Source organism: Epinephelus moara, chromosome 21 (assembly GCF_006386435.1).
Source record: "Epinephelus moara isolate mb chromosome 21, YSFRI_EMoa_1.0, whole genome shotgun sequence".
NCBI lineage: Eukaryota > Metazoa > Chordata > Actinopteri > Perciformes > Serranidae > Epinephelus > Epinephelus moara.
Window position 1 is genome coordinate 8,741,512 of NC_065526.1, and position 23,893 is coordinate 8,765,404.

General features: G+C 38.3%; 2 protein-coding genes across 3 annotated transcripts; one reads left to right on the top strand and one right to left on the bottom strand.

Annotated features, from left to right (window-relative positions):
• Positions 1-100: 100 nt before the first annotated feature.
• On the bottom strand, positions 101-7,945 carry ppp1r7 (protein phosphatase 1, regulatory (inhibitor) subunit 7). The gene is made up of 10 exons (XM_050032949.1): positions 7,859-7,945; positions 6,985-7,080; positions 6,667-6,722; positions 6,217-6,282; positions 5,825-5,955; positions 5,324-5,486; positions 5,056-5,172; positions 4,844-4,948; positions 4,637-4,723; positions 101-3,079 (listed from the first exon to the last, which is right to left on the bottom strand). The coding sequence occupies exons 1-10, from the start codon at positions 7,896-7,898 to the stop codon at positions 2,903-2,905; spliced, it is 1,038 nt and encodes a 345-aa protein (XP_049888906.1). The 5' UTR covers positions 7,899-7,945; the 3' UTR covers positions 101-2,902.
• Positions 7,946-16,473: 8,528 nt separating this feature from the next.
• LOC126383150 (uncharacterized) lies at positions 16,474-23,343 on the top strand. 2 transcript variants are annotated; one of them, XM_050033594.1, is made up of 6 exons: positions 16,474-16,781; positions 18,399-18,659; positions 18,782-19,039; positions 20,727-20,825; positions 21,133-21,150; positions 22,544-23,343. In XM_050033594.1, the coding sequence occupies exons 1-6, from the start codon at positions 16,703-16,705 to the stop codon at positions 22,627-22,629; spliced, it is 801 nt and encodes a 266-aa protein (XP_049889551.1). In that variant the 5' UTR covers positions 16,474-16,702; the 3' UTR covers positions 22,630-23,343. The 2 variants fall into 2 exon arrangements, with proteins under 2 accessions (XP_049889551.1, XP_049889552.1); XM_050033595.1 differs by having other exon boundaries at positions 18,477-18,659.
• Positions 23,344-23,893: the final 550 nt, after the last annotated feature.

A 23,893-nucleotide genomic window follows, 5' to 3' on the forward strand; every position in this document is an offset into this window, starting at 1 on the left:
GTTGCATTGAAGGATACTGAAACAAAGAAAGGTTAACTATTCAGTTTCAAAGTTGGACTACATCAATCATGACAAATATTCAAATAAATACAATACAGACTTTCTCTTTAAGTTGTGTCATTTTATTATTTGCATAATACATTCAGTTTGGAAACAGCATTGACCAAGTCCAGAACCTGAAGACTCAGTTCTAACAACAATCAGCTACAAGCAATTTGAATAATTGCTCATTCGGTCAAGTTATCTTAATCACGGTATCTGACACATATCTGCTGTGCTGCCTGGCATTAACAAAACAAAAACTTTACAAAGGGAAGGTGATGATGGCACTGACTTTCTACATCATGAGATGTCCAAACTGTATTTACAAATACACAAAGTGACACTTCCGATCCCACTGGCCAATTGTAAAGTAATAATAGTTAAAGCTGAATATAAAATAAGATTACATTCATATCAGTAATGTATAATCTCCTTCAGTTTTGATAGTCTGATGATGGGCTCATGAATGTTCTTCAGTTGGTATGGTTAAAATCACTAACCCTGAACATTTGGATATATGATTATAACTTCAATTCCTTTGAAAGACAGCAAACTGTAAGCTAAAGACACCTAAGATAGAAACCAGCATAGAATGCTGTTATTTTCTTGCCTATAAAAGGTAGATACAGTATTAACTCAGGCCACTGTAACAGATTGAAGGTGCACTTTAGACCCAGATGAAAGGAATTAGATGATTAAATCTTATGTTGCACAGAAAGCACTCAGTTTAGTGTTTTCTATGTAAACCCAGCAATGCATTGAAAGCTGATGCTCCTGTGCCGTGTCCAAATGTGACCTTTTAGTCCTGAGGTGGAAGGAAATTATTCTCATATAAAAGATGCATCACTTTTTAATTGTAACCCGGGAGGAAATCAAGTGCACTCAAGCATTATATATACAGAGGACCATCAGAATAGGTCACTGAGTTTTTGTTCGAGGTGTTATCTTAGTGCTCGATCTTAGAAATCCTATGGCAAACATAAATACAGATGAATATCAATTTTTAAGCATTACTGAAGGCCAAATGAGAATATTACAGTGTCATTGCAGTGTCTTTACACATCTGAAAAATTTAAACCCCAAAACATGTTTAAAAAATTGTTAACAGCATTAAGTAATTTATCTTACATTAATTAACAACACTTACGTGATACCAGTCCTGCCATCAAAAACAATCTACATTTAACTGTTATCAGTTTAAATAATACATATGAACAATTTTACCAAAGTCAAAAGAAAAACAAAGCTGTAATCAGTGATATATTCAAGGTAAACAAAAAAAAATTGGGGTTGATGTACGACTGATTACAAAACCATCTTCATGGACACGATACATTTGTTTTACATTCTCACTGCTTTTTTTGTTTGTGTTTTTACTGCAGATGTCATTTTTAATAATCAGAAAATAAGCTGTAGAATATTTGGACAAGGCATAGACAAGGCTGCTGGACATTTGAGATCTGCCCTTCATCAGTAATGGTACCAGTTTATTAAAATGGTTCATTAGTTTCTGATGTTTTATTAATTAAAAAGACAGATGTAGGCAGGTTCGCTGAGCGGATTTCAATCTGCATGGTGTCACTGTTCCAACATTGTTCCAACTGCCCAAATTTCCAAAGCCCTTTTGTCAAAAAATGTTTGATTCCAAGAACAATGGCCATTGGTCCAAAGTCCAGTTTCTCCAAAAATTCACACTCCTTGCAGTTAGTTTCAGTTTCCATGTACATTTGAGTGATCAATCCCGGGTATTTTAAACACCCCTTTGTGGCATTTCCCAGCAGTGTTTGAGCCACAGAACACAGATATGTTTCACCAACCCGTCTCTGCTTTTCCAGCCACTTTTGTACCACCCAATGAGCTGTTTTAAGCCAAAACACGATCTTTTCCTAACCAATACCAAGTGATTTTATTGCCTTAACATAACTACACATTCACTACGGAGATATTAAAGGTCCCCATTAATCTGCTACAAGATAATGTTCAAATGGAAATAATCAGTGGTTTACAGAACATTGTTACTGGTGATTGGGTTGCCTAACTGCAGGGAGTGTGTATTTTTGGAGAAAACAGACTTTGGAGCAATAGGTGTTTGTTTTTGAGGTAACAGGCTGTCAAAGAAATGGGCTTTTGGTCCATTGGGATATTTTTCACGCTTAACGGGGCTTCAGAATTTGGGACTGTCTCAACAATGGGTGGTCCCCTCATGGAGCGCATATTAGGCTTTATTGTGCTGAAACCAAATGAGAAGATGTTCTTAAGATTAAAATATGTAAATAATATCTTATTATGGACTGTCCCTTTCTTGTTTTAATTCAATTGTTCTTTTACCCACTGTGTACCATGTGAGAACAGTCTCATCCTGTCCAACCAAAACGAGTAACAAAATGCCTCCAATAGTAAGAATGCCACCCTTTCCACTCATTACAGCAGTGCAACTTCAACATCATGAAAAATAAGACTGATATCTTATTTTCCTGATGGGCACTAGATGATTCAGGAAAGATGTCTCCACACTGTATCCCACATGCCAAACAATAAAAGAAAAACAAGGGCAGAGGAAAAATGAGGAAATGGGCACAGGGTACTTTTTGAAATCCTTGTCACAGTTCCTATCCAGCTTAATAGATACATAAGCTTCCACACAATAGCATAGGTCAAGATGTGAATGTGTGCATACATGCATACATGTATGTTGAGTGATGGGTGAGAGTGGATGTTGGAATGTATTTCCGTGTCCGGAGTGACTATATGATTCAGTGAGGCCAGTGTGTTTCAAAATGAAGTTTGTTCTGTGAGTAGGGCTGGCAGGGTGGTGAGGGAGAACACTGTTAAGTTGGCAGGTGAATTTTTAGACTGCAGTTTAGAAGCGGATGAAGGTAGCGTCGATCTGACGTACACTGGGCAGCGCCAGCATGATCTTTCGCCGGTACTGTGGATCTTTCTGTAGAGGGTTTCTTTCAAGGTAGACCGTCTCCAGAGACTTGGCATTCTTCAATTCATCGAGATCTGACCAGTTATCGATCTGGTTATCATTCATCTGGGAAGGGAAAGACAAGAGAGCCAGTAAGAAACGAGACAGAGTTTTGTCTGGCAAAGACAGCTCAAACCCATAACTTTAAGCACCCTTGCAACATACAGTGTGGAGGATGTGGAGACAAAAGAAAAAGAATTAATAAGACTTTATAAATTACTTAAAGGTTTTTAACACACTTAAATTCACTAAAATGTAGGTGTAGGCAGAGATATGCGTTTTAATGTATGTGTATTATTTCAGTACCACGTGTTTCACATGATTCAGTCTCCATTTATTATTACATATTCAATGGTAAGGAAAGTACCAAAGCTATATTAAGGAAACAAACCAAAAAAAACAAAAACAAAACACAGATCTACAATAAGATTTTCAACCCAAGGCTGCACAGATGAAACTGGCCCTCAAACTGTCGCTGTTACCACTTGCGCTCCAGCAACAAACCAACCATGTAACTAGAGGTGTGTATTCAGTGACATTTTCTGTACCAACACTTTGTGCGGGTTATTAAGTGAAAAAAAAAATCATGGAAAACATTTTTAATAGTCATTTTTTTAGTATTGTATTGAAGTTTGAAATTCTGTTATCCTGACAAGCTTACACGGTATGTATATGTATGTAACAATAACTACATGCTGGTACAGATAATGAATGACAGTGTAGAAAACACTGATGTGCTTATATAAAATGTGTCTTCATAGAACTATTGACAAATCCTGTACATTAATAAACACTTAAAATGTCCTTGTGCCACGTCACCACTACACAATATTGATGCACTGCTTATAAGTGCAAAATAGGGGGATTAAAAGTTAAGGGTTTCTGTTGAATTCGTACATCAGCTTAACAGTGTAGCTGAAGATTACAAAAAGGCAGAAAACTGGCAGATCAATTTGCCGAAACCAGGAAACAGAGAGCTGTATAAAGAGCAACATAATCAGTAAACCGGAAACTGATGAATGAAAATGAAAACTTAGATTTGATTTCCCTCTAAGGACTTAATAACTACATCACTTTGAATCCAGCTTTTATAATTTACTTTAAAAACCTGTGCTGTCAAACAGATGCAGTTCTTCAACTCATCATGTTACTGAAAAAAAATCAAATTTATCAATTAATTTATTGTTTTAGCTATCTATCAATTCATTTTCAAATTAGATGTACTTGTTGATCTACCTAAAAGTATTTTATTCATCACTTTGAAGTAACCAATTAAATATTGATTAACTGGTTGCATTTGACATGTCATAGCAGGACAAGCACAGGTGTAATTAATAATTTAATGATTGCTGCCAGTTCCAGGGATCTGCTATTACACACTGGCTCTTTGGCATGGCTAACTTAGACTTTAATGGAACAGAGAAATTGTTCAAGTTACTATCTTTTGTTCGGTTACATTAATAGTTTTATCTATTTTATTTTCTGCATATGTCAAGTCAAAATGTCTGCTGTGATAAGGTGTATTAGAAAGTTTCTAGGGGCTCCATAACATTGCATTATAAAAAATATAATCAAAAAGGCCATCAAATTACATTCTAGTTTAACTCTATAAACCATCCGTACCCAGAACTCCTGCAGATCTGTCAGATGGTTGATGTTTTCAATCTTCTTTACTCGATTGGCTGCGATGTCCAGGGTTGTAAGCTTTTTCTGTGAGGGAAAACAAACAAGAGTTTGAATGCACAGGTTTGCACCAATAGCAAAATACACGATGGACAGTTTGGCCTTTCAGTCCTTTCAGAAATAGGCTGTGGAATTTCTGTAACTCACATTGTTTTCCAAGCCCTCAATGACCTCAATGCCATTGTGGCTCAGATAGAGCTCTCTCAGGTTGACAAGATTCTGTAGACCCTCGATTTTAGTGATCCGGTTACTCTGCAAAGTAAAAGCACACAAAATTATCCACCAATGTTTCCATTTACACACTTAATTTTATTCTTGTATCCACTCATGCAGCACGGTGAAGAGAATCTCCAAATTACCTGAATGCTTAAAACAGTCAGGTTGTGTAAACCCTCCAGATTCTGAAGCTTAGTTATTTTATTGGTGCCAAGAAACAAACTTTGCAAAGATGTAAGTGTGTCCAGGTTCTCTATGACCTGTGAACAAAACAAAGCAAAAGAGACACAAATGAACACAACATAATGATTTTATAAGTGTGTCTCTAATGTCCTGTAATATTTAATTTTAACACCATAATTTTAAAAAAGCATGCTTTCATATGTGTAGTATTGTCTCTTTATGTCGTACCCTGATGCGATTGGAGCCCAGCTCCAACATGTCAAGGTTCGTGAGGTGATCCAGGTTGGCAATGCTGCTAATTTTGTTGTGAAGCAGAAAAAGTTTCTTCAGCCGAGGCATCTGCTCCAAACCCTCCACCTTCCTCAGAAGATTGAAGGACACATCGAGCTGCCTGTGGATCAGTCAAACAAATATGATCATGAAAATTCATTGTATTTGAGATGTGAGTTCTTTGTTCTGTGTCCGCCACATGAAAAATACAACTCGGTGAATTCTTTCTTTCTTTATATTTTTATTTATGATATTCTTTTTGACTTTTTTTGGCCTTTATTTGATAGAGCTGATAATATGAAAGGAGGCAGAAAGAGGGGAGGACATGCAGGAAAAGGCTACAGGTCAGAGTTGATTCCGGGGTGCTACTAAAGAATAAGCCAACATGGGGCACATGCTCCACAAGGTGAGCGACTAGGGTACTCTAGAGACAAAGCCTTCTGTTTTGTTCAGACTTACTCCATCTCTGTGAGATTGTGCAGGTTCTCCAGTTTGCGGATCTGATTGTCATAAAGATCTAGTTCCCGCAGTGAATTCAAACTCTCCAGGTTTTCTATCTTCTTGATGAGATTCTGTCTTAAGGAGAGTGTCTGTATGAAGAGACAGATGATAAAAAAAAAGCTATTAACAGAACATCAAAACGCTGTACTTGATAATAAACCCTAAACAATTCTTTTTGTCTTTATTTTACATATGACTAACACAGAAAAAACAACATGCATTTGCAACCAAAATTCTGTCTGGTTTTTATACTAAGAGAAACAAAGGAGTAACTCCAGATTCTGCATCCCACGCCGCTACCATGACTTCATAACTCACTGACAGTGGCACTAAACACTGAGGTTACTTACTTTAGCTTTCTGTAGCACCTCCAGTCCTTCAATCTTTCCAATACGACAATGAACAAGATCAACATCCTAGAGAGAAAACAGAAAGCTTAGGATGATATCCTGTCTATCCGTTATACTAGCAGTTAAAACATAACATTTTAACATAAAACATTGCACTGCAAATAAATAATGTTGCCTCCACTCCCAAGTTCTACGAGGAAAATGTACCACAAAAGTTAAAGCAGCTGTATATGAGCGCTGTTCGGGGAAGTTTACTTAAATGGCTTTCTGACAGAAAGGGATTCCTGGCCATTACTCCACTATATCTTGACATACCAAAGTGGTTTGCTGCTATAATTATGCGATGAAAGTCGTAAAAAGCTTAATTTGACCAAAAACAGCATTAATACATGAACTTTGTGACAGGAGCCACAGCCACACAGCAGCTGTGTCATTAGACCATTGCCTAACCTCTTCCTCTGGGTCCAAGGTTATGGTGTCCATGTCCACAGGAGACTCTTCTTTACCTTTAATGGGAGCAAGAATAAATTGGATAAGCCAGTGTGGCCATTGCATTACATGTACATTACTGGGTATATTCATAAACTTGATACAGACACAAAGGGCTGTTTTAATGCAGCTGAGAAGACTCATAGTTATGCAATGCTCTCATGTAGATTGGCAGATTGCTCTGTGTCACACCTTGGACTACTCATGATGACACTGCATTAAAACTGACAGTCTGACTAATGTCCGGTATGTGGCTGTGCTGGAGATGTCATGATTTACTTGTGGTAGCGGGCTGATTGGGGTCCACGTCGCCATTGATACTCCTCCTCCTGGTCTCATCATCACCAGACTCTTCAGACTCACCCCTTCGGTCCACTGCAGTCAGCAGAGAAAGAGGGGCTTAATTTCACCATATAGACACAGAGCTCAGAGCTGTTATCTGATTATGTATCAGTGACACGTTTAGCTGATGCACATGTAATATGATGCAAAGGCCAGGCCCAGCTCCACCTCCACCCACTGAAGGAGTCAGGGACTGTTATGTGGAGCATCCTGCCTGTCTGACTGTCACAAACCGTGACTAGTCACTAGATCATGTTATTGTATTTTACCAAAACAGGATTACACCTACAACTAAATTGCATCGGTTAGTATGATCTGCTGTTGATGTAGCAGGTCGTATTTAAAAGATTACCAGATTAGGGACAGCTAGCAAATTGAGGTTAGCTTCCTCAGACTAACACACGGGGTAAACAGTGCTAGCCATGTTAGCTGCCTGGGTAGCTGATTTGACCACAACAAGCAGGCTAGCGGGCTAAAATTGGAAACGTGAGACATGGGCGGACAAGCTATGCTAAACATAACATCCACTTTCAGTCCATTAGTTTAGACAACACGCCTATATAAGCTGAAATTACATGTTGACTAGCAAGACAGTGTGGGCTGACGTTAGCTGAGTAACGCCAGCTAACGAGGATTGTTGTTAGCCTGCTAGCTAGCTAGCAAGCAAGCCAAAGATCAAGGTGTGGTTAGTAACAGGGAAAATAGATCACCGGATGTTGTCGTGTAAAAATAAATACATTTGTCTAGAAGAATGTCGGTTCATCTAGCTAACACAACCATGACACGGCTGCGTCTTTATACATTTACTCACCTTCCATCTCTTGAAGCTCTCCAACAGACCGGGAAGCCATGTTTCCTGTAAACAGTCCTGACAACCGCTCAGCCAATCCGGTGGAGGCTCATACTGACGTCAGACACAAGATGGCGCTGTTGTCACACTCTAAAAACTGCTGGAAATAAATGTCCACACTGTACTGTGTGTTTGGTGGAAGATGATCTAGATCCTTTACTTAAGTTAAAGTAAGTAATACAGTTTTGTGTGTAAATGTATGTTGCATTGTACTGCTTAACTCATTTATACACTATACCTAGTATTGATTCATACAGAATGAATGAATGAATGAATGAATAGGCCTACACTGCTGGGTAATCTACAGCAATTCATAATTTTTGCCTCATGATGTCTGTATGTGAATATTTTACAAACATATCATATATGTATAAGTGGTGAGGCTCCACGATACGATACTATCACAATACTTGGTCACAGTGCAATTTTATTGCGATTTTAAAAGTGTTGTGAAATGCTGAGTATTGTGATCAAATATATTGCAGTACATTGGGATTTAAAGTTCTCAGTCTGTTCATCTCACTTCAATCATTTAATTTACAGCAAAATGTATCTAGTGGACTAAAAAAGCAGTTGATTATATTATTCTAGTACAGTGGTTCCCAACTCATGGGTCGCAGTCCAAAAGTGGGTCGTAGGTCCACACTGAATGGACCGCAAGTGACACACAAACATGTCAAGTTTGTAAAAAATACACTTTATTTTGAAGTACAGTGAATTTCTGGCACAGAGTTTATATTTTGAAGTGCTGTTTCTCGCTATTGAGTGAGTGACTAACGGACAGCTACTTGACAGAGACAGCAAAGTAGCTCAGCAACATGGCTAAATGCAAGTATGACACTGAATGTATTAAACTGTGTGGACCTTTTGCTAATGACTAAGAAGAGATCTCCATCCTGTGGCTGGACCAGTTGGGAACCACTGTTTTAGGAGGTTTAATTTGCACTTGTAATATTGATAATTTATATAATAAAAAATCGATACATAGCACTGTGTGACAATATTGCCACACAAAGATATTGCAGTATTTTGTGATGTGATGTGATTTGATGTGTAGTGTAGCTTTCCTGTGAGAACCACGTATCTCTAAAAAGTCAACTTTTTATGAGCTCAGAAAAACAGTGATGTGATGATGCATTTTCTAACTGATCCAAGAGGCGTTTTAAATAGTTCAGCTATCGTAAGAACAAGTAAAAATAACAAATTCAACAAATAAACCAACATTAAATACTTTGGTGTGTCAGAAACCTTAAGTTTGTGTTGTATAGTACTTGAGTCAATGTACTTAGTTACATTCCACCACTGGCTATAACAATACCATAAAACTCAAGTGCTGTACTTAAACAGAAATTTGAGGCAGGCCTACTTTATAGTGTTGCTATTTTGTACTTATTCTTGACTACATTTCAGAGGAAAATGTACGCAACTTTTGGCTCTATTATATTTATCTGACAGCTATGATTACTAGTTACATAACTGTAGGCTAGCATTTACATACACAACATGAGATCAATAAATATAATATGCTGCATGGTTACTGGTTTATGGCTCAACTTAGATCAGCAACAACATTACAATGCTGTTTACGTGTTAATGCAGCAATAGTCCAGTAATAAAGTAGCCTATATATACACTGATAGAACTGTGCAAAGACCCATTTCTGCATGATTTGCACTTTTACTTTTGTTTATTTCATGTCATGGTCCATATTTGTCCCTATTGGTCCCAAGTCCTTCCATTTTCCATCCAGCCACCAGATGTCCCTAGAGTTTGTTCCCTGCCCCGTACCCTCACCTGACTTCCCTTAACAATCACCTGGGCTGCCCATCCTCACTCACACACCTGTTCCCAGTTACCTCATCACACAGGTCAGTGTATAAACCTGCCATCGTCACCAGCTTGTTGCTGGGTCATTTGTTGTCTTGTGGTTTCCCCGCTGATTATTTCTGGTTGCCTTCTCAACTGTAAGCCTGTTTTTCCTGGATTAAAGTATCTTTTCTGAACCTGCCTGCCTGTGCGTCTGCATTTGGGTCCTCCCTGCTTGAGCTGCTTTACTGAGCCTTAACCTTTCATTAAGACTTGTCTATTTTTCTTCAGTAAAATTTTCAATGCAGGTCTTTTACTTGCAAAGAGTACTTCTCCCATGATGAATACATAGACCAAGACCAAGAAGAAGAAAAGAAGAAAACTGATGACTTAACCTGCTTCATGCCAGCAGTTTTTTGGTTAAATCAGCATTTTTCCCTCTTTGTTGTATTTTAATTGGCACAGAAACTTTTTCTGTTTTCAACACAAACACTCTAAATGGGTCCCTGTTTAATTCCTGATGCAGGAATAAGCAGTATCACAGCTGACTATAATTGTAAGAACTACATAAAGAATATACAATAGATCTAAAAGGAAAAACAAACACATGAACCACACTATTTAAAGTGAACAGGATCACAAGCTTGGGCAAGTTACCAAGTTTTGGTATAAGTAATTTATCCATCTCTGCAAAGCCAGCCATATTGGATTACATAAAGCATTAAACAGTCTGACTCCTGAACTCCCCTCTCTCTGTAAAGTCCCCGGCGCTCTCACAGCAGACTGTTTATATAATCTCCTCCCATCTGTCTTGCATACCTTCCATTTTAAGAGTCCGCCTGCAAAAGTTTGAGGCACATAGTTTAAAGGTCTGTCGACAACAGATGGATCCAAATAGTTATCCCTTATATATTATAACATACAAGCACATAACAAGATAACACTCACACACAGATAGTAGCTCAACATATCTAATCATTAGTATGCTTCCTACGTCATTTATTTCTGATAACATAAACTTTTCATATGATAAAATAGGAACATAGAATTCATGCTTGACCTGATATTAAACTGGGAGATAATCAAAATGTACCTTGTTATCATACCAACAAAAACAACAGGCTGCATCAGCCAGGACAAGTTAAGTTAAGACTAAAATGACTGATGAGAAGCTATGCTTAGCTAGGAACCTGGCTAAATATTATTGGAAGCTGCATGTCACAGAATCATTGGCAAGACAGAGAGCAGTTGAATTTACTTATTAACTTTTTGAAAATAATAACACAGAAAATCAGATTTTTTATCTAGATGTTATACTGTCCTGAATGTAGTCAGATCAGAGTACCATGGATCGACTGATAGACATGTAGACTTGTAACACTGTCCAATCATTGTAGAGGTGGTCTGTCCTGACACGGAGTGGAGGGGCCTTTTCTACAATGTTTACCAGAAACACCCGGTTTGTTAACCCTGAGTTGGCAGGTTCCAGGAGCAGAGATCCTGGAAACATCCTCCCCTGGAGCATACTCTTTAAACTTAGCCTGAGTTTGAAGAGACATTCAGCGAACGCAGGCTGAGGGACCACGGCCTGACGGGTTGGACTGGTTGATACGGACAAACCTGACAACCCAGAGAACAAGGCTTTAGAAACACTATTTCTTGATACGCTGCAGCCTGTGAAAAAAGGAGACGAATCGAGCTCTTTACTAAAATAAAACAAAAATATCAAGTACATGCTCTCAGATCAAAACAGGATTCAAGATTTACTTGAGTAACAAACTGATATGGAGACAGCAAAATAGAAGTAAACCAGCTGAAGAACAAATAAAACTGCACTGAGCTCCAGTTTTAGGTGTTTATTTGATCTCTCTCTGTGATAAATTCAATTAAATTATATAAAGTGGAGGTAGAAGTATTTGTATTACAGTTTTTCTTATTTCCTAAGACATGCTAAATTAAAATGGGATCCATTTGATCTCCATCATCACCTTCTTAGCACAGCAACGGGTCTGAATTTCCATTTTGTCATTGTTATCACACATTTTTCACTCTCTTTTTTAAAGCAATTAACACAGACTTCACAGAAAGACCCAAAACTATTGGACTATGTAACGGTGTTGAACAAAACGTACACAAGTATTCACAGCTGATATAGATCACTTCCATAACTGCAAAACCTCTAATGCACCTGTGTGAAACTCCCGTGCATAGTTCTTTAATCAGCACCCATCTGTGAAAGATGCCACCTCTGCGTTGCCATTTGCAGCATGGAACAACAGGGCCCAGTATTTCAAAACTTTTAATCTGGATCAGACTGGTCTGGATAGGATTAAATTTCAAAATTGGGTATTTCAAACCAGGATATGTGATCCTGATCCTAGTAAAATTGGGATATGGATTTGGTAATCCAATCCTACCCAGAATCCTGATCAAATGCTGTTTTTGGGTATTTCAAAATTCTAAGGTGGAGATTGGGATAGTTTTGAAGCTAAAAATCAGGATTATCCTGATTCCACTGGAAGTGTGGATCAAGCATGGATTCAAGGTGGATGTAGAGAGATGTAGGACACATGGCACATTGCACAGTGTAGTAATGCCGACGGTCAGGCTGGACAGAGGGATACTGACACCATTCTGTAACCTGTAACACCTGTAACATAAATAATTTCCCCTCGGGGATCAATAAAGTATTTCTGATTCTGATTGTGATTCTGATTCAATTTGTTTTCTTAACTTTACTGGGAAACTGAAGTTTGTGAAACCAGAATGTAAGATTACAAAATATAGCCTAGGCTACATTTATTCTCATCATAAGAGCTGCCGTACAAAATCAACAGTAAACAAAATACATGTTAATATTACACAAAGCACAATAAATACCAAAGCATGTTATCGCATCCTAGATATTCCTACTGATCACTAGACCCAACCAATTCCCACATGTAACTCAAAATAATTTTACTTTGTTTTTTCTTTTTAACTCTTTTTTATTTTATTCCAGACAGCCAAGACAAAACTCATCAATTGAGCAAACAGAAAATGTATAACATCTGTCCTTTCCTACATAGTTAACACCATACAAAAAATCAACCAAAAAACACAACAAAGCCAAAAAGAAAAAGAAAAAAAGGGGAAGGGACAGTACCCACATGACACAAGTGCTTCACATAGGATAAAACAAAATAACTTTTGCAATAGTTAGAACAGATGGTTATGACCAACTCAAATCATGCAATTCTGGCTTTATATGTATTGTGTACCTTATAGTATTGTGTACCTTATAGTATTGTGTTCTATAAAGCAACTAGATGGATATGAATCATTATGGAAACTGACTTATATTTCCCAACATTCTCACATCTGTGTCAATGAAATGTTGTGTAGTAGTTTGAACAACATAGACATTTCATTAGTCATTTAGCTGACACATTCATCCAAAGCAACTTTGAATTGCTTTTGTAGTGAATTCACAATTGCATCTATTGTCTAAAACAAGTGACAAACAACATAATCTTGTGCTGAAGGCAACATGAAGAATAACAAAATAAAAATAGATGAGGGGTAAAAATACAAGTAGGATGATCATGGTAGCCAGCCTATATCCAAAGACCTCAAATCCAGATTCTGTAATCCTGATCTTGTGGTATCTGACAATTCTTTGAAAAACCAGGACCAAATCTACAAGATCAATTTGATCTGGGATAGCAAAAAGGAGGACTGATTCTGATCCAGATTAAAAGTTTTGAAATACTGGGCCCAGGGCATCTCAAAAAAGTGTTAAATGTGCAGCAGGGTTTGTCATCTTTAGTAAAATCCCCTTTGGAGGAAATAATACAGTTCAGGCAGTGATGTGCTTGCTTGCCTTTTTTGTTGCCACAAACTATAGTGATGTAGAGTGTCAACAAGTGACACAGACATACAGCACAAATTAAGGTTGAACTGAGCTTTATTTTGTATGTTGTTATCCACTGTATAATGACTGATTGAAAGAATACATTAATTTCAGCACAAGCTGTGTTGATTGATGGAAATATTTGCCTTAGTTGCATGTTTTTCAGGTTTTGTGAGTGAGTGTGTCATTTTGGCCGGCGACTTTCAGTTTAGTCCTGCGTGTGAACTGTTTTGAAAATGTTACCTCTGGGTGGAAACAAGTGCGCAAGCAAATGAGGAAACTGTTACTTACATCAGCTACTTTACATAAGCTCACTGAACTGGCCGCAAAAGAAATGTTTTTTGTTTTTCTTTCATTTTCATTTACCCCCCAACACAGCAGAGGTCACCTGAGGCCTCTTTTATGCTGACACATGGTTAGATTGTTTTGAACAGGTGAGATGTGAGTCAGGCTGATTGGTAACTAGGGTGTTTCATTTTCAAGGCCAGTGTTCCCCAGGTGAAAAAGGTGTGCTTTGCAAAAATGTGATTTAGAATTCAGAGTTAAAATTTCAAGTTCAGCAGTCTGGAGGTTACATGAGCTACAACTCCGAGCTGTGTGTATAGAATAGAATAGAATAGAATAATACTTTATTGTCTACCTTATGCATGCAGAAGGCAAAAATTCTCTGGTGGTGGTTATCTGGTGTGTGCATACAATGGTGCATACATTTCTGCTGCCAAATTTCAGTTTAGGCCTTTGTGTGAACTGTTTACCCCAAATTGAAAAATGTGCTCAAGCAATGGCGAAAAGCTTTAACTTACATCAGAGCACAAATACAAAACAGAGCTAATATGTGTGTGTTCTTCTTATACAGACAAATGTTCAGCTGACAGCAAAAGAAATGCTGCTCAGTTTAACATGGTTAGATTGTTTTGAACAGGTGAGATGTGAGTCAGACTAATTGGTAATTAGACTGTGTCATTTTGAAGGCCAGCGTTTTCCAGGTGAAAATGGTGTGCTGATTGAATGATAAAGTGCGTAGAGCTCAGCAGTCTGGAGTTTACATGAGCTTCAGCTTCCCAGAATTGTGTGCATGTGATGTGTGAATATGATGGAAAAAAAGCTTTTTAGGTTAAGGCTTGTTAGTAAGAAATGTTATCACTTTCAATTTTACATTAAGTATCAAAGTAAAAGTATTGTGCGTTACAGCCTATTATTGGATGAAGCATTGATGTGTTAGCATTTAATATTTAATTTAATTTAATTAATGATTTTGATATTTAGGTAATTTTGAGTCTCTTCCTGTGCCGTACATGTTAATTTGAGTGACAAGTTGCAGGTGAAAGCCAGGGGGTCCCTGACATTTGGGCCCCTTAGCCTGCGCCTGGTTGGCTCATTCAATAATTCATCCATGAGTTTTTCATCCAGCTTCACTTGCTATACATAAAGGAACAAATTATAAGAAAAACCTTGCAGGCAACCTGTGGCTCTGGAGCCATATGCCTATGGCTTCGACAAAAAATATCACATGAAACTGAATAATTTTTTTTTTAACATTTTCATTTCATTTATAATTGTTGTAGGACTAAAGAAAATTGTACATTCTCCAGTTGTCAAAATGTGCAGCCTACGCACTGAATGGAAAAAAAAGTTTTAACATTTCGTCAACGTCTACGGCCTGGCGCCTTTTCTTTTAAATTCTGCCAAACCTCAGCATCGGTGGCTAGTCTTTAGCCTCCCTAGCTTGGCTAACTATGGATTCCAAATCCATAAAAGTAAAAGTTTCAGAGAGAAATACAGAATTTGATAGCACATTGACAGAATTGTTTGCTTTCATTGCCAACGCTGCAATGTTAAAGTACCAAATAATCATAAATAGCTCACTGCAGAGGAACCATCTTGTGGTAAAACATATTTTTGAATGCTCATTTAGACCTATTTAATATCAATAGGCTAATTTAGACTTAATACGCAGTGGTACCATTAGGCTCAAATATGTTTTGCGGCTCCAGGCAGATGTTTTTGAATGGCTCTCTCTGTAATTAAAGCTGCCGACCTCTGTCCAAACACAATATACTGTAGTCACAGAGGTGTAAAGTTCCTGTCTGACAGTGCCAATGAAAACTAGACTACATACTTTACAGATTTGAATTTAACTATGCACAATGCAATGAGATTATGAAAGATACCAGACATTTAAAGGGGTTGGACCTAGCTCCATGTGGACCAGTATATTTTGTGATTAGTAGTCTGTTATCACTTGTATTATTTTATGTATTGTTCTTTATCTTCCTGTACTTTTGAGTTCTTAATAACTTTGTGAACATTTTAAGTGGAGGCTTTTTTTTGCTTCTCCCTGCACTGTATTTCATTCTTCATTTTTTGTGCCTTTTTGTGTTTTAATTGTGCAAAAATAAACTATAAATAAAATAGTGTTATGTGATAATTTAAGACATTGAAAAGCACCATTCACCACAATAAGTGCTGTAACTTTAAGTAGAGTAGGATTTAAATGTGGGACTACTTTTAAATGAGTAGTCTAACCTTGTTGCAAAGCTAGTACTACTTATGGAGTTGAGTATTTTCTGCACAAGTTACATTTGATCCTGTTTATGACATGAAGGCTTCTGTTACATTTGTATTCCTCCTTCTTTTGAAGCATTCATCTGTTAGCATTTTGATATTTTAGCTGGATAGGCTGGGGCTCATTTTCACTTTCACAATGACTGACGAAGTCATTACTGGCTGCAGGTGCTTTAATTTTTGTAAACTCACGTTGTAGTGCAGCTCCACGGGCTTCACCTTTTCACACTGGCTCTCCCGGTCCACGTGCCAGCTGCATCAGCCAATCAGAAGAAGCGACATGTGAGTATATTTGCAATGAAAAGTTAGTCAGAACGAAACTGGAGTGAGCAACCGATGTTAGGAGGAGAGCTGTGTCCGTGACCATTGTACGTGAGGAGTATTTATGAGGTTTTGGCTCTTGCGTAGGATGTTTCATTAGTGTACCGGCTACTCTTAAATGGCTTAAAACAATCCTTGCTATTTATAACTCTGGAGACTTTTGTTCTTCCTTGGCGGTCGAGCATTGCTGGATTTGGAGTCAACATCAAGAAGCGTCAGACATGCACTTTCTTGGAGTTATTGTCGGCGTCTTTCTGCCTGTTTTATGCAACTTATCGCTGGGGTTTCCTGTACCAGTAGGTAAGACGTTTGTGTCTTTGCATTGCATTGATTTCCTGGATCACACCAAGAGAGAATAATTAGGCAAACACAAACCTGACAAACAGACTGGAGGCTCATAACGTAACCCATAGTAATATACAGTCTGCAGCCTATTAAAATTCATCCTTTTAATTTTATATTTTCACTTTCTTATCACAGGACAATAGGTTATTGTGCTGCTCTCACTGTCAGATGCAGCTGCACAATGTCAACACAATTACCCTGCAGTAAATCCTGTTTGTTAAATTTAGTGCTCAGTGTTTGTTGACACTGTTAAGGAGTGTTGGTTCCACTGTATGGATATTTATGAGGCCATATGTTGTTGCTAAAATTTTAGTATATCCATGAGTGGATTATGAGACAGTGGGGCCCTGGGGACAGATATGCAAAAAACCCCACCACCCCTTTTATACAGGACAGATTACAGCAACTTTCACAATTAAAAGAGACATTTTTGGCCCAAAAAAGGGGGGGAAATCTGTATGAAGCCGCAAAGCATGTTTGGGCCTTTTTATAATGAAGGTATCTATGGGTGTTTTCACACACAGTCCCTTTAAAAGAAACGGACTCAGTCCTCTTAAAGTGCACCAAAAAGTGGAAAACACCCTAAGTGTGCTTTCACACTTGCCCTGTTTGGTTTGGTTCAATCGAACTCAAGTATGTTTGCCCCCTAAGTGCGGTTCATTTGGGCAGGTGTGAACACAGCAGTCACACTCAGGTGTGCACCAAAACAACCGGACTGAGACCACCTCTCGAAGAAGGTCTCTGTCTTGTTACAAACAAACTCTTGTGCGGTTCGTTTGTGGTGAGAAGGTGTTCCGACCTGGATCTGAACCAACTGCAGTCACATGACACATTGTTTGGGTTAAACATGAGCATGTTACAGTCCTGGAGGATTATTAATGTGCACCTCCTCCTGTACTGCCTTAATATGCACGTTAAGCACATCCAATGCATCAAAACATTGTTTTCTAGTTGGAACCGCGCCTCGTTCACTAAAATGAACAATGACAGCAATATAGTCCACGATGAGCAGTGCTAAAATCAACCTGCGTAGTTGCCCCTCCATTGTGACATTAGAAAGTGTCACATTTATTTTAAGTGTACTCTTCTTCCAACGTTTGGTTTAACTCTAGCTCTAAAAGCAGCCTAAATTAGCTTATCAACATTTCTAATGGCTTCAAACGAGCATTCATTAAAATATTTTACTATAAAAAAATTTTTTTGAATGCTAATTTAGACCTATTTAATGTCAGTAGGCTAACAGACCTAATACACAGTGTTACCATATGTTTTATGACTTCAGGAAGTGACTGTTTATAGTTTCGGTTTCCGACCCCTGTCCAAACACAATATAGCCCAGAGTTATAAAGTTCCTGTCTGACAGTGCCAACCAAAACTAGACTTGTTACTTTACAGATTAAACCCTATCTATGCACAATGCAAAGGAATGGTGAAAGATACCAGACATTTAAAGGGGTTGGACCTAGTTCAACGTGGACCAATATTACAACAATAAAATAATGTTATGTGATAATTTAATACATTGAAAAGCACCATGCATCAGCTTAAGTGTAATTTTATCCTGTTTTGCAGCTCCTGCTCCAGCTCATGACATGAAGGCTACAGTAACATTTAAATTCCCTCTTCTTTTGATGAATTGCCTCCCATTAGATGCCATCATAGTGCAGGTCCAGCAGTGGGGAGTGGTGGGTGCTCACCAGGTCGTGGAGCAGGTCCTTCTCAATGGAGTCTCTCTTACTGGAAAAAGCCAGGAAGTTGACAGCATTATCCAAACCATGTCAGCTGATGCCCTCCTGCCGACTCTTATCAGGGTCAACCAGACTTCCTTACTGAGTAAGAAATCATCACGTACTAGTAATGAATGTAATGACTGTGAGATTTTACATCATCAAAACCTCAACATGGATCTAATCTCATGCTCAGTCAAATATTAAACAGCCTTTATCTGCCTCTAGGAAACCACACTGTCCTTCGTTCTCGTGAATGCATACTCGAGGGGTCTCAGCTGCACTGGACCGACCGTGTGTTCTATGACGGGAACGTCTATCTTACTCTGGACCACACTGATACATGGACGGCCCATGTGCCACAAGCCCTGGCTTTCAAAGTGTTGTGGGACCAAGAAGCACAGCGCACAAAGGCAGAAATGACCCGCTTTCAGGAGGGATGCATCAAGCTGATGAGCGAACTGAAGCTTTCTCAGGAGCAGTCAGGTATGCATTCGTTCTGGCTTTTGAAAATCTTGTAACCATCAATAAACCTTAAAGGATAATTATGGTATTTTTCAACCTGGATCCTTTAACCCATATTTTTGTGTCTACGTGACTAATGGGAGCAATAATGTTTGAACTGTCCAGTATTGAGCAAGCCGGCATTGGTGAAACAGGCTGCAGTGTCACCACTCTGCAAGTTTCACCATCAATTGACGTCCACTAAAAGTGCTTGTTTCTGCCGCTGCTCAGGTTGCTATGCTAAGTGTCTGGCAACAGAGATAGTCCTCTTTTGCTGAGATGGTCTGTCTGCCTTTTTTTTGTTGTTGTTGTTGTTGTTGTTGTAATTAGAAACAGCCCAGAAATCGCTATCACCAAACCCCCTTTATTCAAAGTCAACAGAAACAAATAAAACTCAAAAGCTGCCTTGCTCTGTCTTTCCATTGTTCCAATAATCACCAACTCTGGTTTGGCTGAAATGACCCTTAATGTAAAATATGCCGCTCTACACAAGCTAAAGTTACCGTTTATTTAAATGGAGTCTGGTGGGTTTGGCGATAGCGATGTCGGGGCAGTTTCTGTAACCACTCCCTAGACCTCCTTTTGTTAAACAGTCTGAGCAGTCTTGTTTAACCAGAAACAGCCCAGGAATCCCTATCACCGAATCCTGCAGACAAACAGTAATTTTATCAGTAATTTTATTTTATGCTGGCTCTACACAAGCTAAAATTACTTTACTTTAATGGTGGTGGGGTTGGCAATTGCAATGTCAGGGCTGTTTCTGGTTAAACAAAAGTTATGAAAGGTCTATCTCTGTAGGGATCCTTCACATAAGTTGTCAGACACTTAAATTAACAATCTGAGCCTGTCAGTGGCAAAAACAAGCACTCAGAGTTGAGATAAATTGACGGTGCCGAATGCCCCAAGTGCTGACATTACTGCCGGTGCCAGCTCCCTCAATACTGGCCCAATTGTAAAAATGATTGTCCCCATTAGTCATGTAGGCTTAAGGACAATGGCGTCCACGTTGAAAAATACAGAATTCCCCCCCAGAGTTGTGGAACCTAACAAGTGCATCTTGTATTATATTTTTAAAATAACCACACTGCAGTTTTGTGCTGTACACACCAATGTTTACAGTCGAATAAACAAATTTTAACTCAACCTTTTTTAGCATAACCATAACTACAATGGTATATCAGAGCAAACATGCTGCAAAAATAAATAATATCAGTGACAGTAATATCTGATAATTCCCTCCCTAATGGCATTTTGATTTTAGCCCTTACATGAATGAACAGGTGCAGCTTTATTGTCAGACAGGACCTGTTCTATATTTATTCATTCACTGTTATCACTACAGTGTTACAGAGATTAGATAGTATCAATCACAATATTATGTACACCTTCTCTGGGTCTGTAGCTGTACCTGTCTGGTAGTTCTGACTATTTCTAGGGTTTAAAATCAGGGGGAAAAAGCCTGAATGCCGCTGGTGTTGGAGGCAGCTGATGCCACTTGACTGCTAGTCATATGACACAATGGACACTAAAAAAATGAAAGGGTAATAGAACAGTAAAGCATCAGTTTGTTCCTGTGACTGCAAAAGTCCACCCTCACATACACTACACATTTTACTGTGGCTAGTTTCTTTGACATGCAGCCGAGTTACAATTGTCTTGTCTTGTCTAGATCAAGGGAATCCTTTGCCTCAGTTTCTGATCCCAATCTTGGCACTTCTGGCATTAACAGGACTGATCATAATCAGCCTGCTCCTCTCCAAAAACCAGGGTGAGTAAATATAAGCATTACTTTCTATTTGGATAATAATAAAACAAATTACCTTTTAATCACAGTCACATACTCAAAAGCTGCCTTCAGGATGCAGCAAAATTATGTGCTTCATATCATTAACAAACAGAGGGAACTATTTAATCGTTACATCTGCTTTAGTTCAATATCTCATTCACCCTCATAAACGGCTGCATAACTCAGCTTTATTTTAAAATGTCTCCTGTCACATGGTATGGAGTCTCATGCTCACATGGAAATATAAAGCATAGTCATGTGTTTTGTCTTTCTCACACTCTCTGCCTAGGTTTGAGGCACCCCGGAGGTAAGAAAACAACAATCCCTGTTTTCTCTTTAGTGGCTGTAGACTTCTCAGTGAACAGTCTTAGGAGAAGATTGATGGAGGGTTAAATATTAAATGAACTCAAAAGCCCATACACTTTGGATGGGCATGATCTGTTAATTTTCTGACTGTCCTTAATCACTCTGTGACACTGTATGTGCCTGTATGACCTCATTCTTCTTATGACTATGAATGCAATTATCAGGTCAGCTTGTGACACAGGGATGAAAGTTTCTGAAATAAAACTCTGTTGGAGACTTTTTGTTATTTACGAGGGGGGAGGTGGTGATGCCAAACAGGGGAGGCATGTCAAATAATCTTTAAAGCACCTGAAGAGGGACTTTTTTGGCTTTGGAGAGGGGCATGCAGCTTTAAATTGTTGTATTTTTAAATACCCTCTGCCATATGATTTATGAGCTGGACCTGAGCTGACTTAAGGAATAACCTTGAAGGACCTAGATTACCTAGTGTGGTGATGTTGGAGTGGCATGATTGGTGGTTATTGGAGTGATGCCCTGTCACCATCACTTCTAAAGTCTATCTGTACCACCCCCCTGTCTTTATTTGTATGTCATTGATGTGAGTATGGTGTTGTTACTGTCTTTTTTTCCCCCCAGAAAATTAAAAACTATAAATAAAAAACAAAACAAAAAAACAAACCAACCCTCCCCCAAGGCATGTTTACTTTAAAACTCACCACAGTGGGGCAACATATACCTCATCTGGTAGAGCATGTGCCCTATATAGGCAGAGCCCTTTGCTCCTCTCTCTCTCCCATCTATCAATATAAAGCCCCAAAAAATCCTTAAAAATGCCAAAATTACAACATTTATCATATCCAAAAACAGAAATTTTCAGATTTCCAATGGTCATTGAACACATCATGCACCAAATAAACTGCACTAACCAGATTCTGTACAAAGAAACCATTAAATTCCGCACTTCTGTATGACAAATAGTGAAAAACCAAGGCTTTTTTTTCACTGGTGCATTTTGCTTAAGAAATTAGCTGTTTGTTTTGTTGACAACTCTCATTCCCATGCTGTTTGCTCATTGCATTGGCTCCAACACCTACATTTGGTGTGACTATGAAAGAAAATATGGTTATTTGTGGTGGAGAGAGGGCCATGCATTTTCACCAGTCACTTAGGGAGCCCAGAGAAAAAATATTTGTAGCTTAGGGGTGGGTCAAGATTAAAAAAACAAGACCCTAGCCGTCTCCCTGCTCTGATAAATTCAGTACAGTTCTTCCATAAATTCATTAGGACTGATATCTAATAATCTTTAACAGTGAGTGAGAGTGCACAGCAAGACGTGTTAGCTTTTTTTCCGCCATGAATGTCCATCTAATCTCTGCTCTTTGATTTCCTTGCAGGTGTTGTTGGCTCAATTATACATTACCCCAAAGACATGACTGAAACGGCTCCAGAAATAAGGAGCGACGGTTACCAAACCTTGTAATTCAAAGCTGCTGATTAACAGGGTCACGTTTGAGCTCTCTTCTCCATTACTGCTGCTGAATGTCCAAATACAGATTTAACACTTTTCCCTCTGTGTATGGGAAGTGTTTCTGCAGGAATATAACCAAAAACCTTTGCTATGTTACCAACAGCCCACTGTATTAAACGCATGTGATCTGGATTCCAGGCCGCATTACTTTATGCACTTTAATGCATGTATCATACTTTACGCTGGTGCTTTTATTGCATATACTTTTTTATATTTGTGCATGTATGTATACACACACAAAGTAGTGTAAACACATTTCTGCAGCAACGTACAAGCTTTTTAGACACATAATAACGGTGGGCAAATGTTTTCACCAGCCATTATCTCTGGACTAAGCTATACAAGTAAATAACTGTGTAAATATAATGAAAATGTTTTGTTTTAAGCACAAAGAATGTCACACACTGTCTTGTAGTCTGTAGATAAAGCCCTGCTGAAATCAAGTGTTTGGTCACTGAGAGTCAGGTCGCAGTGAAACTCTGCCAAATGCTGACTGACTGACGTCTGTAAGTGTGTCCAGTAATCAATAATGTGTTGTTTGGTTTAAGATACTGTCCTGATGGTTTTAATATTTCTTTGTCATACTGTTCATTGTTTTTTTTTCCCTAACATTTCTCCATGTAAAGTTTTAAATAATTCAATTAAAGATACATTTATGGTATAGAAGTCATGTTTTTCCTCCTTATTTTTAAGTATGGTTTCGGCCTCAGCCTCTCACACATCTAAAAATGAAATACGTGATACAGTTTCACTGGTGAAACTTTTTTTTTTTTTTTTTTAAACGTTTTATTTTTTAGTGTTGAACTCTGTCTGCTTTATGAGACCGTGTAAGGGTCAGTTAAGCCGTGCTCAAGTTCCTGGTGCACTAAAACCTGCATTATGGCGCCATCACTTGTCAAAATATATTTATACCCTTAGTATACACTATTACTACAGTTCAAAATATACATAGACTGTTGTATATGTGTAAATTATATTACATGATGTGATAACACCATAAACATTTTACCACATTTGGGTATGGCTTAACTGGCTCTTGGAGAAAGTATTATCTCTGTAAATAAGAACATATCCTTGGTATCATGGTGGTACTCTCCAAAGCCACCATCCCTACAAGATAACGTTATTAGGTTTTCATGCTCTATTGTTAAGCAGCTGCACAAGTGATTAAGCATTGAGGGGCTTTTCCTTCTTAACATATGCTCAATTATCTTCT